General features: G+C 39.7%; 1 protein-coding gene and 1 pseudogene across 1 annotated transcript; both read right to left on the reverse strand.

The window, feature by feature from the left end:
* Positions 1-4,963: 4,963 nt before the first annotated feature.
* On the reverse strand, positions 4,964-8,716 carry LOC121295327 (transforming growth factor beta activator LRRC32-like). Its single transcript, XM_041219813.1, has 2 exons — positions 8,163-8,716; positions 4,964-7,621 (listed from the first exon to the last, which is right to left on the reverse strand). The coding sequence occupies exons 1-2, from the start codon at positions 8,328-8,330 to the stop codon at positions 5,618-5,620; spliced, it is 2,172 nt and encodes a 723-aa protein (XP_041075747.1). The 5' UTR covers positions 8,331-8,716; the 3' UTR covers positions 4,964-5,617.
* Positions 8,717-11,332: 2,616 nt separating this feature from the next.
* LOC121295275 lies at positions 11,333-14,337 on the reverse strand (annotated as a pseudogene).
* Positions 14,338-16,967: the final 2,630 nt, after the last annotated feature.

A 16,967-nucleotide genomic window follows, 5' to 3' on the forward strand; every position in this document is an offset into this window, starting at 1 on the left:
AAAACAAATGAGCGGTCTGGGCCTGAGGAATCAGCTATTCATTTAAACAGTGGTGTGTTGTGGTTTGTCTTTATGTTTTGATGAATTGGGTATTTATTCTCTGGTCTTGTGGAAGGACCTTTTCAAAGAGCACAGAGAGAACCTTTCACGCTAACATGTTATTATTATTATTATTATTATTATTCATAATACAACAAAGCACATTCTATTAATATGTATAGCCATGATAAGGCAACATCTTCATCAATATATAAGCAACTCAACGCCGCATGAAACAGTGGAGAGTATTGAAATTCTCAATATATTCTGCAGTTTAAATGTTACAGCACACCCTAGTGGTGTCATGTGGAAATATCAGTTCGTTTTTTGTTGCTCATTATCAGAAAGATAAGGGTTAGGGTTATGCTCCACGCATAAGTGGATAACAGTTACATTAATAAAAGCTATGGTGCTACATTTCATTATAGTAATATAAAATAATCCGTTATTGTATTGCATATCGACATTTTGATTTTGGATGAACAAATAAACAGGTATTGCAACTATGTAAATTGAAGGAAGCCATGCATAATTAAAATAACCCATTTGCTTTTCAGTGCAATAACCAAAGCCTGTGCAATAAACTCAACCAAAGCATCGGCATAGGAGCAGAAACGTATTCTGTGTGTTTCAATGCGGTTTAATACACACGATTCACAATACACAAATGCAGTAGGCTGCTGTCAGGGTATTCATCACACATTTGCAGACAGTGTGTATAAATGGCAAAACTCAATACACAGCCGATCTGTGATTGTGAAATCCGCACGTTGACACGTCATATTGTTCGCAGGTTAGTCTGTTTTCTTCCTCAAGATCATGTACATCTGCAAAGAGTTTGTTTAATAGGCTGCAGTCGTTAAATGTAAAAAAGAAAACAATACTTGTTTTTATACTGTATAAGGGGTTATATGAAAGAAATAGAATGATTTGACAGTTGATTTAGAATGTATTCTCTCAAAACTGTTTTTAATGAATGTATAAATTAGGTGGTATAATAATAATAATAATAATAATAATAATATAATGATGTCCTTAGCCTTTCATTGTATTATTTTGACTGCCCAGCAGAGGGAGACAGTTACTAACAGTGGTTTTAAGAGTATTTATTTTATCAGGAGTTGAACAAGTGATAGAAACACTAGCGTAATATCCAAAGTTCTCTTTCTGTACTGGTCCATTTCATGCTATATTAATATAATACTATATTTAAAACTGTACTTGTTATAAAAACATAACCAGTATCATGTAATGTTCAGCCTGTCTCTCCGCTCAGCACATTATAGAAATGAAAACACAGCCCCGTGGTTATTGTGTCTGTGTATGTGTGTGTGCGCTTCCTCTTATTCTGACCAATTTCAAAAGGAGAGACGCTAAAAATACATTTCTTTGTTTTTAGTTTTTCTTGTCGCAGACTGTTTTCTTGTGTGGGGCATTGTCGTCTCCCACCCCCCATTGTCTGCGGCTTCTTCTTTCTGAGGAACTGCGCTGAGCGTGCGTAGGGCTCGTGTCGTCATGATTCACCCTCACGGCAAGCCTCGCAGACAACGTCTTCCTAAATCCAGTTGCGTGTTTCCTTTGCACACAATTGGCGTCACTTAATCCCGGGCACCCTGTTGCTGCTAGTATGAGACAAACTGCAAGCTCTGCTTTTTATCATTTGACAAATCCAGCCAGGTAAGGGCCATTGCTGTCCTGTGGTGATGATGAGATTCATCTTTTGGTAAGGCTGAGAATTGACTGTTGTAACTCTCTTCTTTCTAGACTTTCAGGGGGTTCTGTACCCTAACCCTGACCCTATCCCTAACCCTAACACAGGCCCCTCAGTGGATACATGCACATGAAATGATCCCTGCTGCCTGGTTTCATCATGCACATGTGCAATGGTCTGTTGAGATGTGTTTGTTGCTGCAGAGCCAGACTCAAAGGTTATCAGTTGGGTGCTCTCACCGTACACTGTTTTAATCACATCGTTGGTTTTTTCCATGAAAACTGTCTGATCCAGCAGAAACATTACATCTGCGCGACTTAGCAACTGCATCCATTCAAACACTCAATTGTAAAAACATAATGACTAGCAGAGAACGCCTCTGTTTCTAACAGCAGTTTGTTAGCCTAAATTGAATTATTCAGAAGAGGTTCTGTGTCTGCACTTCCCTCTGGGATAAAAGCTTGCTGGGGTCCCATCTTCAAGAGAGTGTGCCTCAGAGGAGTAAAACTACAGCCCTCTCCGTTCTTCTGTTATCTGTGAAGCAGCACTGTGGCTACAAACTGTCGGAAGGTCAGCGTGTGTTGCTCTTAAACATGCCCACCAGGTATAAAGGTCTGGGGACTTTCACTGATTTTTACACAAGGAAATCCCCCTATTAACATAAAAAATTCCTTGAATTCAGGTTCTCAGTTTATTGCCCAGGGATTTTTCTATCTTTGGTAGTTTCCTCTATTCATCCCTTATGCCATCTGGTGCCGCATTTGAGCAGTAACACAGCTGCAGTCCATCCATTATAGGGTTTCACTTCTGCTTATTGTTCTAATTATTTTAATATAATGTTTCTTATGGGATTGATAATGCTTTTTGGAATCCTCTCCTGTGAGTCTGGATATCTTCCAGTTAGCAGATTGCTTTTATCTGTCTGCGTTCGGGAAATTGTGCAATTGTATTCAGTGTAAACCCACTTTTATTTGTATGCTATTCATTTAAGCTAATGTTCCCCATATCCCATTCATAAGCTTAAATGTCTGCCAATGTGTCAGTGTGCTCAGAAACCCAGGAACAGAAAGACTGTACTTTCTTGAAGAATTAGAGTGTGCCAGTGGAATAGTGATAGCTCTGGATCCCACATCCCCTGTGCATTACACAGTTTTGTAAGCATTTTATTTTTGTATTTTTGTATTTTTGTGTTTGGTAACAGCTGCAATACCTTGTTTATTCCTGGAATTGTTGTTAGTTTTTGATGCCTCTTGTGGAAAGTTTTTTTTTCTTGCTTGACAGGAACAGGTTGAGCATTGCCGAGTTGAAAATAAGACCTCTATTGTATAGCAGTTTGATCCCTTGCTGCTTTTACTATGGGTTTAATAAGACCTACCTGAGCTTGTTACCTATACACTGTGGCTATTCGAGCTGGTAGTAAAACCTGGAATAGATGACACTGCTGTGCAGTAGGAATCTTATTACCAACCCTGCCCTGACACCACTTGTGTTGGTTTTTCCATTAAAAAAAACGAAAGTGTCACATGGAAGTGACTTTGGTCATCTACTTTCTTTATTTCATTTTTGTAAAAAATTTGAAAGCAGAGTTTTGTTTTCCAGCTAGTTTTCGAAACCAGTACCTGCACCCCCAGGTTTTGGTTACTGTCGATAGCATCGTGTCTAAATGCAACTCTTCCCTTAGGGTTTGTTCACTAAATAATTCAAACAATGCACTCAAATAAACAACTCTCGCAGAAACAAGCGATTCCATTGTATGCCCCAAAGTGCTTACAAAAGAACGTTTTTTAAAAATAGATATTTCACGATTAAAATAATATTTATTAAAGCAGAAAAAATTGCTTTGCTGTATTCAAAACTGATGCTATAGAAGCGTGCAGTTGAAGCAGCTCCGTGGTGTTTGTTAGATTGCCCAGTGTGATAACTGACAGGAACCATGCTGCTGAGTGCTGGTCACTTTGCTGTGTCTTCCGGACTGGCTGCTGCTTATAGATTGCTCTCGGCAGTTATCATACTGTGCAGGGGCACTCCCCAGCAAGTTACTGCTTTGCCCATCAAAGTCATATCTCTTCCCCAAGCAAACTTGTTGGGAAGTTTCAATAACCATGTCAGTGCATGACATATGACTGCTATCGTTGGAGGAAATTTTTTTGACTCATAGTACAAAATGGGAACAGATGATAACAAGACTACGTCTCACCCCAGCATGGTGAAACCAGAGGCTGATACTTGGAAATAATAATAGAATAACAGCTGCTTATCATGTCTAGGGTGTTTTTGATGCTTTTCTGGTCGAGACTGGACATGTGATGAAAATAGTGGTTTACTATAAAACTAATTTCATGAATTCATTTTTGTTCTTTGTGTGGTTTAGTTTTTTGCCACATAGTATGAGATCATTCACAAAGAGGTAATTATTTGTTAACCTGACCTTAGTTTTCTAAGGGGCATGTTTAGCTTGTCTAACCTTTATATCAAGGTATTTGCCTGTTTTATAACATCCTTTGCTGTTTGCCATACTGTTGAATATTTACACAGAAAGGGATGTGGGGGTGAATGCCAGTATATTGCTCCACAAGGGAGATCACTTCCAGGTGATTCTTGTGTTATGAGTATCGCCTGTGTCATTGGCTTTTCAGCATTTCAATGCATGAGACACCAGCTGCTACACTTTGTGTGTGTGTGTAGATTTGTCATGTGTTTGTTAAATGGGACAGGATTACAGAAAGCATGCCCTGAAAAGGGGGAAAGCCCCAGCAGAATGCTCTAGGTCTGAGTGTCCTCATCCTGTCTCACCACATGTGGGACGGTGCAACGCACTTTGCAGAGTCATAGCTCTGTTGTTCTTTCTTTTTTCTTTTTGCGCAACAGTTGTGTTGTTTCTTGGTATTACAACTGTGTTGACTTGGGGTGACGTTTGATAGCATCAGTCGTTGAGCAAGCATCCTTTTGACAAGTACATTATTTATGATTTCGTGTGTACTGTCAAAAAATGGAATTCATAGACTTTGTAACACAGTTTGTCTGGATCCAAGACTCTCATAAGTTGCAGCGTAGACTATATGAAATTGTATTTATTCATTCTAACTTCATTATGGAGAATGACACTGTAAAAATATGGCACACAGCTTTTTTATTTCCTTTTAAATTATGTATTCTTTATTACCAAATAGTACACAAAACATCATAACAACACCCTATTATAAATAAATAAATATATATTTGTATATAAATTGATACACCATATAAATAACATTAGCACAAAGAAGAAAATAATATTAGTAGACATTGCAAGCTAAATTTCAAATGCAAATCTAATCTAATATTTTCCATGTTTTATGTAGGAAATATCAGACATCCTTCACATCTCCTCACCATTGAAACTGGCCAGGAACACACACTTCAATTCCACTGCACAGATTACATAGGGTAAACGAAGTGGTAATGTGGGTGATTAGCAGGGGGATTGTGTGGGAAGTTTATTGGGACGTTAACAAAAAAAAAGGACAGAAATGTGACTTTGCTCATTTGATTTAGATTTGTGCTGTTCACACTTGTTCTACAAAGCTTTCCTAAGATATATAGAACACAGGGCTTCTCCTTGTGTTTTAGCTCCAGTATCTGTCTGCTGTGAAGAGGGACTCACAATAATAATCTCAGAGAAAGAAATTGGTCTCTGCATACGAGGTAGTGTTTCAGAGATAGCTTTGTAAATAATCAAATATTATACTTTGTGACTGAAAAATAAAATATAAGAATGCATTGTTCACTCCTGTTTATAAATATTCAAGTGAAGAAACTTGTAAAACTGATTATCTGCCTAAACATATGTTACAAAAAAGACAGGAGCAACCAGAATGAGCCAGCTTTTCAAGTCTCAGTTTCAAATATATTGAGTTTAGCCACCTTAGGACCACAGTCGATGTCTTGAGTATATTCAAAAGACACCACTTTGTTACTCTTAAGTTTCACAGAAGTGCCTGGTTTCTGGTACTTTATTTTACCAATAACGACAGCAGCTGTTATAAGCAGAACGGCTAGGATTATTAAGCCTAGTAGGAGTGTTGTTTCTGCCGCTGCCCCAGCTGGACACTCTTGTGAATGGTCCCTTGTTAAAGCTACTGCAAGCGTGTAATTCTGCTGATAGAAACACATAGCGTCCTCCAGATCGCCGATGTCAGCCTTAGACTCCTGCATGATCCTCAGCCAATGCAGTGTGCAACAATTGAAAGAGTTTCTGCTTAACTGGATGGTCTGAAGACTTCTAGACCAGCAGGTGACTGCTGGCACATCTAGCCCGGTCAAGGAATTGTTCCGAACATCGATCTCCACCAGTGGGGAGCATCTGATTTGCGGAGGTAGAGTACCCAGGAGGTTGTTGGACAGGTCCAGCCTTCTTAACTCTTTGAGACAAGGCAGAGGTAAATCAGAGTTTATCATCAGGTTGCCACTGACGGACAGCTCCTGCAGCGTGGACGCCAGGCTGTCAAGAGCATTAGCAGCTATCCTAAGGTGCGTATTACCAGCAAGGTCCAGAGAAACTAAAGGAGTTTGGTGAAACATGCGAGGGAACAGCACTGCAATGTTATTTTCACGCAGATCCAGGTGCTTCAGAGTTCCTAAACCAGAGAAGTCCACACAGTCATCATTATGGCTCACGTTTTGCAATGCAGCTCCATTGCTTGTGAAAGAATTGGGGATGGCACAGGGTTGCAAGCTGTTTTTCCCCAGATTCACTCGTTCTATCTGGGGTAGGAGCTCAAAGAACCAAGGGGGCAGATAGTGGATTAGATTGTTGTGCAGATCCAGTGTCTGCATGGATGGGAGACGCCTGTGCTGCTGAAATAGTGGAGATGGTTGCTCAGCTGTCGCTTGGGTTTCTGCATCACTTTCTTCCAAAGTGAAGTTTTCAAGGCAGTTGTTGCTGAGGTTAAGGTGCTGAAGAGCAATCAGGTCGTGTAAAAAGTGAAACGGGAAAGACGTGAATAGATTGTTGCTTAAATCCAGGTGAACCAAGTTTGTAAATGTCGTGTTTGAATAAAGCTTGCTGTTGGGAGTATCTATTCTTGTGATTTCTTGGTACAGAATTCTCACTTCTGAAAATGCAGATCCAAGTGTAAGTAAACCCATTTCATTGTTCTGTAAATACAGATATTGTAAAGCATTATTTTTGGGGAGCAGGGGAAAGTAAAGTAGCCTGTTATAACTAAGGTCCAAAGTTTCAAGTTGATACATGTCTTCATTTTCACTCGTCACAAAGAACTCAATGGAGTTTCTGCTGAGGTTCAGGGTAAGCAGGTGTTTCAGTTGAAAATCGGAGATGCAGCGCAGTGAGTTGAAGGCCAGGTTTAACACCCTGAGTCTCTTCAGACTCTCAAAGGTTCCCTTGTTGATTTCCACAATGATGTTATCTGCCAAGCTGATGCTCTCCAGGTTGGGGGATTGGTGGAATAATTTTGAAGAAAGCGTTGTCAGTTTGTTTCCGGCTAAGCCAAGGTGCTCCAGCGAGGACATGTTCTTCAGATACAGAGCCGACGTATCGCTGTCCAGATTGTTCTGGGACAGATCCAGCACTTTCAGGCTCTTCAGCGACTGCAAGGCTGCGCTGTTTCTTTTCCTGTTACTGTCCAGGTTGTTTCCTGCAAGATTAAGACTTTGAAGCTGTATCAAGTTTCTCCAAGCTCTCCGGGTTAATAGATCGAACCGGTTAAAACTTAAATCCAGCTCTTGCAGCGATTGTAGGCTTGCTGCGGATTCCTCGTTGAGAGTTCTGATAAAGTTGTTGGACAGATCGAGTTTTTTAAGTCCGGGTTCCAGGCAATTTGGAACAGATGAAAGATTGAGAGAGGAACAAGACAGCTCCTGAAATCTGCGCTGTAAAAAACAAAACAAACAATAAAAAAAAAAAACGATTGAAGCACATAAAGAGACTGCAGACAATTGAGTTTCCAACTGCCCGGTGCCCTCGTCGCTACTGGAACATTCAATATGGGCTTTCTGTCACCTGCTTTGTGATTTGTATTTCCATACACTGAAGGAAAAATAAAAACCAAACAGTACATTTTTTGCTAAGAATAAATAATACTGAAACTATGTTTAAATAAATGTTTAAATAATGTATAGCTTTTTTGACTGTCAAATATGAATAACATATTTACAATAGAATTATTTTGTGCCAGTTTTTACACTGATGATGAATAAACTAAAAAAAAAAGGAAACATGAGAGTCTGATGAGTGTTTAAAAAACAAACCATATATGTTAGCTGTATGTAAACGTCATACAGCTATATCTAATAGCAGTAATAATAATACTAGTCATAAAACAAAGAATATTTTCATGTCCTTGGAGCAGAGGTAAACTAAAACCGTGTTAAGCACCAGCAGAACAGTATGACACATTTTAAATGAGCCTACCTTGTGACAGATGCTCTGGTTTGCATACTGTTCACTGCTGGAGCCACATGTGGAGGGAAAGCAAGCGCAGTTCAGTACCAGAATCCAGATGAGGATCGAGGGAGTCATTCTATCTGGAGTGTTCTGTGTAAGAGCAACATGACTGTGGGTTCTGTAGCCCTGGAGCATGCTTATCCATTTATAGCACTGTTATTAAAAAAAAAAAAAAAAAACTTTCCATAGCGTAGGAGAAATGAGGAGGAAATGACCAGTGAGGTTTGTTAACTCTTCCTAAATTAGCCTCAACTTTCTGTGTGCTGTTTTCAGTATTCGATATGTGCCAGTGAACTGACAAGGCTGGCTGAGGTTACATGTTGCATATAGAGCAGCCACCAGGTGGCGCTATGCACCACAGTAAAAACCCCATTGGAATCAAAGATGAGCAATTTTTCTCTTGGAGACCGACAACATTTTCTTACCTCTCTTTTTAGCATTTACAGTCACTTGTGATTGATTGGTCTTATCACTTAGGTGACCAGACTCTATTTTCACTCTTTCTGTTGTGAAAGTGCCTTTGCTGCACCGGTGGATCTCTAGTTCTTCAGTGCTGGAAAACTTAAAGCATTGGCTATTACCCATTCAGAGTGATGAAACTATTGGCTAACACTTTATAAGATGTGTCAGTAATTCAATGCAATTAGAAACAATTGAATTCAAAGTGAATAATTAATAAATCAGGTTTTCCACGTCTATTCGTTACACAGCCAGGACTCGTATTTAATCGTAATACATTCATAATCTGCTCACCATTTCAGAAGGCAGAACACAATACTACCTGACTCCGCAGCGTGCCTGAAACATCACACTAAAGCACCAGCTGCCCTCCTCCTGGGAAGGGAGAACCGCTGAACTCGTTCCAAAACCAACAAGGAGAGCAAACAGCCTGCAGGAACTCTTCAGAGCGGAATACACAAGGAGACAGAAATAGCCACCCCACCACTTCAAATAAGCCCAGTCCAGGACATCCCCTCCTATGATTTTATGCAAATAGTGGAAACTACCGAAGAAATGAATGTTGTGAAGCTGACCCCCTGGGGTGGGGCCACTGGTCTGGCCTGACTCAGAGTGGTCACACCAAGCTGGGCAAAAATCCTATAGTCGTGGCATTCAGGGTAACCTCATTAATCATACCTGCCCATCCATTATCTTAACCTATAGAGCATATACTCAATGGCTAATGGCTTTAATGTCACTTTGGCAAAGGAGGGGGTGTACTGAAGTAACAGCTCCATTGTTAATCTGGTGTGTTTTTAGAAATCCCTGTCCCAGGCAATAACAATAACTAGAGTATGTATTTACAAAAACAAAATCTAGTTCTTGATTTATCTACTTGATAAAATATTTAAAGATTTATTTTTTCTTCACACCTGGCCTATTTTGTATACGGTTTATCGATGCTGTATGTTCTTGTACCTTTCATGAGCTGACGTGATGATTGCTGTAGGACACCCTGAGCATTGAAATATTAGTGATGAGAGATCACGTGTCTGGGTTAGCCCTGCTGAAATGTTAAATCCTGAGTAAACTGGAGTTCAAGGTTCATATTGCCACTGGCATTTGACGGCTCTCACATTAAGAGCTGTACAGATTTCATTTACACTTGCGGCTATACTACAGTCTTCACACCAGGCGTCCGTTATATTTAGTCATTGAAATGCATTGGCCGCTGCACCAGTATGGACGTGTGCTGTTTGGAAAATGCACTTCTTTGCATAACTCTTCATTTTGATGTACCATACTGTATAATGAGAGAGAAGCACATGCCATGCAAACTCAGTGGGCGTTAGCAGTTTCCTCCTCCAGTAACTGTGCTCTAATACTGAGAGTGAGTCCCAGGAAGAGGAAGCAGCCAGGCCGAGTTTATTAAGTGAATGAGGCAGGACGCCTAGTGGTGGAAATCAGCATTACATCTCCAGATGTTCTGAACAGAGCCGTGCTCAAGAGCCACATCAGTGAAACGTTTGGCTGTTTTGTGAAAGAAGTCCAGAACTGCTTCATGTGCACGTTTAATACATTTCTTATATTCAGCACATGATTCATCCGAGTGAAGGGAAAAAATAAATAAATAAAAATAAATGTTTACATTTAAATGCGTTTCAAAAATAATGTTTTAAATTGTTTAATTATAAAAGCTAGAATGAAACGGATACAGGCTGAAATGGCACTGGAACTGTGCTATAGATGATATTAGAGGTGGACATTTTTTAATAATAGTTATTCTGTTTAGCAGGACTATTTTACTTTCCAATCTCCATGATCTGTTACTCCAGGCCCTTTGATATGGTATGTTACTCTGTACTTGAATGCAGTCGTTTGATATCTCTCTCTGAGTAAAAGCCTGTAGCAACGTCTTTCCCCCAAAGACCAGCCAGAGACATTTAAAAATGTAAAGCCAGGAAGCAGACTAATTCACAGAACCTGAAGGACTGTTTTAAGGAATGCTTTGTTAAGAAGTTTAAAGCCTGTACTGATTATTTAAATGAAGTTTGTCGTTTATTAAACCCTTTCTAGTGTATTACAGTGAGTTGATTAGTTTATTCAAAATGTTCCAAGCACTGTTAAAAGAGAATGTTTTTAAAACACTTTTTAAAATAACATTACTTAAAACAGTCCTTAAAGTGTTCTGACTGGGGTCCAGCGTTGCCTTGTTTCCAAGCAGGCTGGTGTTTCAGTGTTCATAGCTCTGCAAATCAGGGTATGAACTGCACAGTGACAGGGAGGGAGTGTTCAAATGGAATAATACAGCCACGGTGTGTAGCCCTGCCCGTGTCTATACAGAGCTTCTGGGGGTCAGCAAGACCACGGCTCTTTACATGACAGGAGCCCAAACAGACACCTTAAACAACCTGTCAGCGTCAGCACTAGTGAAACCACCAATAAAGAAACAGACCGTGCTTTTGTTTTCTTTTGATTACATTTTTTTTTTTTTTACCAGGATCAAGAAAAATAATGAGGTAGCTACGTCTTTAGAGTAATCTGATTCCAGTGGCATATTCTTACAGTTTATACAAAAATCAATAAGAAGTGTACATTTTATACAATTATAACAACAAGTAACCAACAAAATATTGCACTTTCTTCTATATATATATATATATATTATATCATATATGAGACAGACACAGCCAGGGTGTGGCAGGTCCTTAGTCCAGAGTAATTTACATGAGTTGTATAACCCCAAAAAATGTGGAGTCCGCATCCATGGAGATTTGAGCGTTCGGTCGGTCGGGGATTACCAACTCCAGCTCGTCCCCTTGGTCTAGCTTCACTACACCTGATGAAAAGAGATTAAAAAAGAGAGAAACAACTGAATCACTGTTAATTATTATTATCTCTTCCCAAGTTAAGGTTTGTTTTTTTCTCTTTTTGTAATGTTTTGTAAATCAATATCAAAGAAAGGAAACAAACACACAGTGATCTCTGTAGATAGATATACAGACAGACAGACACAGTAGATAGATAGAGATTTATCTATCTATAGGGTTGCCCAATGGTCTGTGATGGGACTGTTCCAGGGTTTGCAGTGGTGTTTGAATAGGAGGGTGAGACCGGGTCCATTCATACCTGCAGTGTAGCAGGAGTTGGTGCTTCTTTCCTTTGGAATTTCCTGCAGACAGAGCAGCAGGTTTGTGTATCTCTGCTCTGTCCCAGCTATGCTGGATCTTCTCCTCTGGATAAGATAACCCATTACATCATGAATCCAGAATTCAGGAACAAAACCTGCAGGACTCGACAAAGCAGGGGAGCTCTTACAAGCATTTGGTGACTTGCGCAGAATTCCCTTTACTTTTGAAGGATATTTCCAGGGTTAAGCAGTTTCCAATGCCATGTATTCATGAGGCTGTACCACATCCAGACTATACAAGGAAAGCAAGGTTTGAAAGCACAGACAATCCGAACTACAGCGTCAGCTTAAAAAAGAATAATCCTGTCATGATTGATGCTGTTATAAAATCAGGAGTGCTCTCAGTATGCTGTCATAAAATCAGGGGTGCTTTCAGTATGCTGTATAAAATCAGGGGTGCTTTCAGTATGCTGTCATAAAAACGGGTGCTTTCAGTATGCTGTATAAAATCAGGGGTGCTTTCAGTATGCTGTCATAAAATCAGGGGTGCTTTCAGTATGCTGTTATAAAAATCAGGGGTGCTTTCAGTATGCTGTATAAAATCAGGGGTGCTTTCAGTATGCTGTCATAAAATCAGGGGTTCTTTCAGTATGCTGTATAAAATCAGGAGTGCTGTCAGTATGCTGTTATAAAATCAGGGGTGCTTTCAGTATGCTGCCCATTTAAATATTTATCAATGTAAAAAATAGATACAAGTATGATATGTTGGCATTAGAAGGCAAGTAAAAACACATTTATCAAAGATACCGTTAGATTTAAAGAAATGTATGATCTTACCTGGCCATACACCATGTAATAACCGTCTTCTCGTACAATCATTTTATTATCAGCTGTAGCCAGGCTTTCCCCCTTTTCAACACTGACTGCCCAGGGAGTGATGGTTATATCACCTTTATACGATGACAAATTGAAGCACAGTTAGATGTTTTTTTTTTAATGCAGTCCATGAACAAAAAAGACAATGCACATGTAGTGTATGTACATTTTAGAAACAGCCCTATATTTAACATGACCATCATATAACAAGACCCTCATCATTTAGTAAAATACAATGCACTGGATATAAAAGTGATTATTGCATGGTTGTTTCTCAGAAAGAAATGTGCATCACTTGCAGCAACACTGCAGAAGGTTGTTAACTCAAGTACATTGTCTTTAGGATTTAAGAGGACTGCATAAGTCGATGATGCTGAAGAAACAGGGAATGGCAATGCTGAATCCAAGGGGATCTCACCTTTCTGAATTAGCTCTGCATCTTTTACAGCTTCCAGCTGCATGAACGACTGATGTTCTGGAAACAGAATAAAAGTGTTACAATCATTTGTACTGTACTTTTCAAGTTATTCACCATGCAAGCTGCAAAAGGGACAAGCCTAGGTTGATAAAGGTGTGTGATTCAGGGAAAGCCAATAGTTTTTCTGGCTGCACCTCCATTCCTGATATATTTGTTAGTATGGAATAGACCTTGGTGCTTGGTTGCATGTCTATTCAAGACTTGATCTAAAACAACAACAGAACGTGCAGGGCACTCACTTGCGGAACCTCTCGCTTCTCTCTTTGTTCTTATCAGGGAGTTTAGAGTCTGACATTGCTGCCTCTTTTCAAAACTGCTTGAGCTGCTTGACACCAATTTCTGAAGAACAACAAAAAAGGCAAACGGCTTAAAAGAGCTTTCACTTAGCAGATAGTGCTGGCTGCTAATGAACACAAACTCTGCCTGAGACCACAGGGTGCTGCACTTCGCCACACCAACGACAGGAGCGCGGTCTGAACGGCCCGATCAATCTGCAGCTTTGTTAACTTGCTTATCAGCTGCTGTTAACTGGGGGAGTATAAATCACTCCTGTCAGCGAGCCTACCCCGAGTATTTCATCCACTCTCCACAGATTAATGGCAGCAGTCTATAGATTATAATCCTGCCATGGAGCTGTGTAGTTTACTATGGCTCAGGGCAAAATGTTTCAGATCTCATGAAATCAATCACTGTACTGTAATGATGACTCGCACTCATTTCATTCATTACTCAATACACTGCCCTCAGTTTCAACCTGCAATGCTCCCAGAGTTCTTAATTAATAGAGGCAGTGCTTCCAGACTGTAGACTAGATTGCACTCCCCTCAATCAGTACAGAAGAGCTCTGAAGGCCTGATTAACTCCAACACCTCTTAACCATAAGTGATGCCTTAGCTGTTTTATTTGAAGTTAAATCTTGTCTAATGCATGCATGGCGCATTGTGTAACACGTTTTATCAGTGCATTATTGGCATTTTAACAGCAGCACTTACCAGTTCTCTTGTACGCACTGTTGGGTGCTGCTGTGCTGCAGGCTCGTGGTTTAGGTACATGTGAATTTCCTTGTTGAGTTCTTGCAGTTCTTCTCTTAGTGTGCAAACCTGGTGCAGTAGGAAAACACTGCAAGACAAAGCCATGAGAATGGTCATTGACAAACTAGACTGGAAGAGGACCAGCTTCTTGGATACGGACTTCTTTTCCAAACAGGAGCCGAACATTCTTGCATTCTTCCAGCTTACATTACAGTGTGCGCACCCATCACAGTGGCAGAGCTAACGAAGCGATTGCATTACAGGAAATACGCATGATGAGTATTCTCTTTTAAAAACAGACAGGCTCTGGGAACGTTTTGGTTTAGTGCGCTGTGGTAGTGGCTTGATTTGCCTATTAAAAAAAATAAATAAAAAAAATACAAAATAGCTCTTCATATTAGATACTTGCAAACCATTGCATCTGTGCTTACAGCAGACTTTGAATTGCTTTAGACTGAAGAGATGCGCACGGACGTAGTTTAAAAACTTCAAATGTACAATTCTGCCTCCCGATTAATTCAGTTGGGCTATTTCATGTTTTTTTTAAAAGTGGTTTATATGCACTGTGAACACCTTTTTATAGCAAGCGATTGGGATACTAAAGTGAAATAAACTGAGGCATTGGTAGATGAAAGACTCAAAACGCCCAATTCACAAGCCAAATTGAATTGTTATTTTATTTTTTTATATTCCTGAAAAGACTGTTGTTGTCCTCTTTGCCTAGTAGTTTCGCTGATACCAGTTGACAACATTGAAACTATTTATTTCATTGAAATCATGACAGTAAACACACATTCTTTAAATAAATCTTTAACTAGAACATTTAAAATGGTTGAACAATAAATAAAGAAATCAGAATTTCTATTGCTCTGTTGAGATAATGCTAAGACACTAAGTTAGTATACACATTATAATTGTATTGATGCTATTCAGCAGCTGTACTGTACAAACAAAACCAGCAAGACCCACATTTTACTTCTTTGGAAACAAAAGCTTTATTGTACGGTTTGAGAAATAAAGACCATTTACAAAAGACGCACATTCTATTTTATTATATACATATATACAAGACAGTATACAAAATGTACAGTATATTTGATCAACTAAAAGATCAAAACGATTAGATCATCATTATTTACTACACATAACCCTTGTCTTGTTTTATGGTTTGGTCTCAGATTTAAAACTGCAGTATTCCAGTGTTTTATCCAGAACTTTTAAGCGCTTTATCATAAATTGAGAGGTTAAAACACCAGCGGAAACATTTGTCCTCTTCATTTAGCGGTTGATTTGGTTAACCTACAACTTGCCAGGATAAGCCAGCCACTGCTGGGTTTTATTAAGAGCATTTTACAACACTGGTGAATTTGAGCATTTTACAGCTCGTCGGGATAAACCACATGGGATTGTATTGGAGCTGTCAACAGCTCCAGGGAGTCCTCCTGGATTGCACTTCCCATCCTTTTTAGTTGTAATCCCGGGATAACAGCGGATAGGTGCTTGGGATAGGCTCTCGAGGCAGATCAAACTGACCCCTTACTTTCTTCTAAAACTTTTATTTCTGTAAACGGGTTTGGGGTCGATATCATTCATGTAAGTACTGGTCCAGGATTGAATGCGAACAACACCTCTGTTTAGAAACAGAAACCAGAATACTGCATTTTAAACATGCCCTTTGGGTTTGCGCTGCAAGGTCTGCGAGTCCACACTTAATGTCAGTTTTGTAAAAGCAATACATTTTGCTACTACTTACAATAAATGAAGGGTTTTATAAATACCCACGTGATAACCAAGAAAGGCACCAGATTTTCTATATTTCTCTCAAACCATTTCCCTTTTTTTTGACAATTTGCTGCAGTCGGTAAGGGAGTGTGGTTAGGGCAGCTTGGCAGTGGATCAGACTCTCCACTGGATCAGCCACTGCGTGGGCTTGTGTGTTGTTTTTTGTCTCCACGGATGAAGTAGCCTAGCTGTGGAAGTAGCAGATTATTCACTGATCTATATTGGGCATAAGTATGCATATGTTTGTAATTAACTGTCACATAGGTCTAACACAGCTGAAAACACTAGACTGATTAGGTCTGGTATATTGACTACAGTGCACCAATGGAGAGAGGGATAGTGCATTCTTTGTAAAACTCGAGTTTAGTTTAGTTTTTCTTGCTAGTATGTTTACGCTGTGTTCCGCTGGCTTCCAGTTGCCACCAGGAAGGTACCTGTTCTCAATTGCTCTCCACACTCTTTAAGCCTGATATCTGCTATTGTGTTGCTGCTACTATTTCATGTATTCTGCACTTTCCACTGTATTTAATGAACTATTTCATGTATTATCCACTTTCCACTGTAGTTAAAGTATTATGGATTTTCTTGTTGTTACTGCATCTTGTAAAGCACTTTGTGATGGTGGTCCACTTTGAAAGGCACTATATAAAATAAAGATTAACTGATTGATCCTTTTCAGTACAGTGAGCAGCCTGCGTTGGATCAGCCACTCTGAACGAAGAGTTTAAAAAAAAAAAGATTTTAAAACTCCTTCAAACCAGGTAAGGGTTTCTTAATACCTCAACAAGTAGTTCTGTTGGGTTCAGTTTTTTGAAAGCGCGTTCTTTAAGACACAAATTGGGCTGGAGTGATGAGTGTCTTTCCTTGATAGGATGCCCCAGGGCCAGGCGTTCCTCCCTAATTCATTATGGAGGTGTTCCTTTGGGTCATCACACCTACAAATCTGTTCTGTATCTTCAGTGTACTCCAGAAGAGCCCACAGCTGTGGCCTCTGTGTCTGTCAGCAACTACACAGCTTCAAGGCTGCCCCCCCC

The sequence above is a fragment of the Polyodon spathula genome, chromosome 20 (genome assembly GCF_017654505.1).
Source record: "Polyodon spathula isolate WHYD16114869_AA chromosome 20, ASM1765450v1, whole genome shotgun sequence".
NCBI lineage: Eukaryota > Metazoa > Chordata > Actinopteri > Acipenseriformes > Polyodontidae > Polyodon > Polyodon spathula.

Coding starts and splice junctions, on each gene's coding strand:
- LOC121295327 (XM_041219813.1), bottom strand. CDS start 8,330: ATGCTCCAGGGCTACAGAACCCACAGTCATGTTGCTCTTACACAGAAC. Junction 7,622..8,162: donor ACCAGAGCATCTGTCACAAG/GTAGGCTCATTT, acceptor TGTTTTTTACAG/CGCAGATTTCAGGAGCTGTC.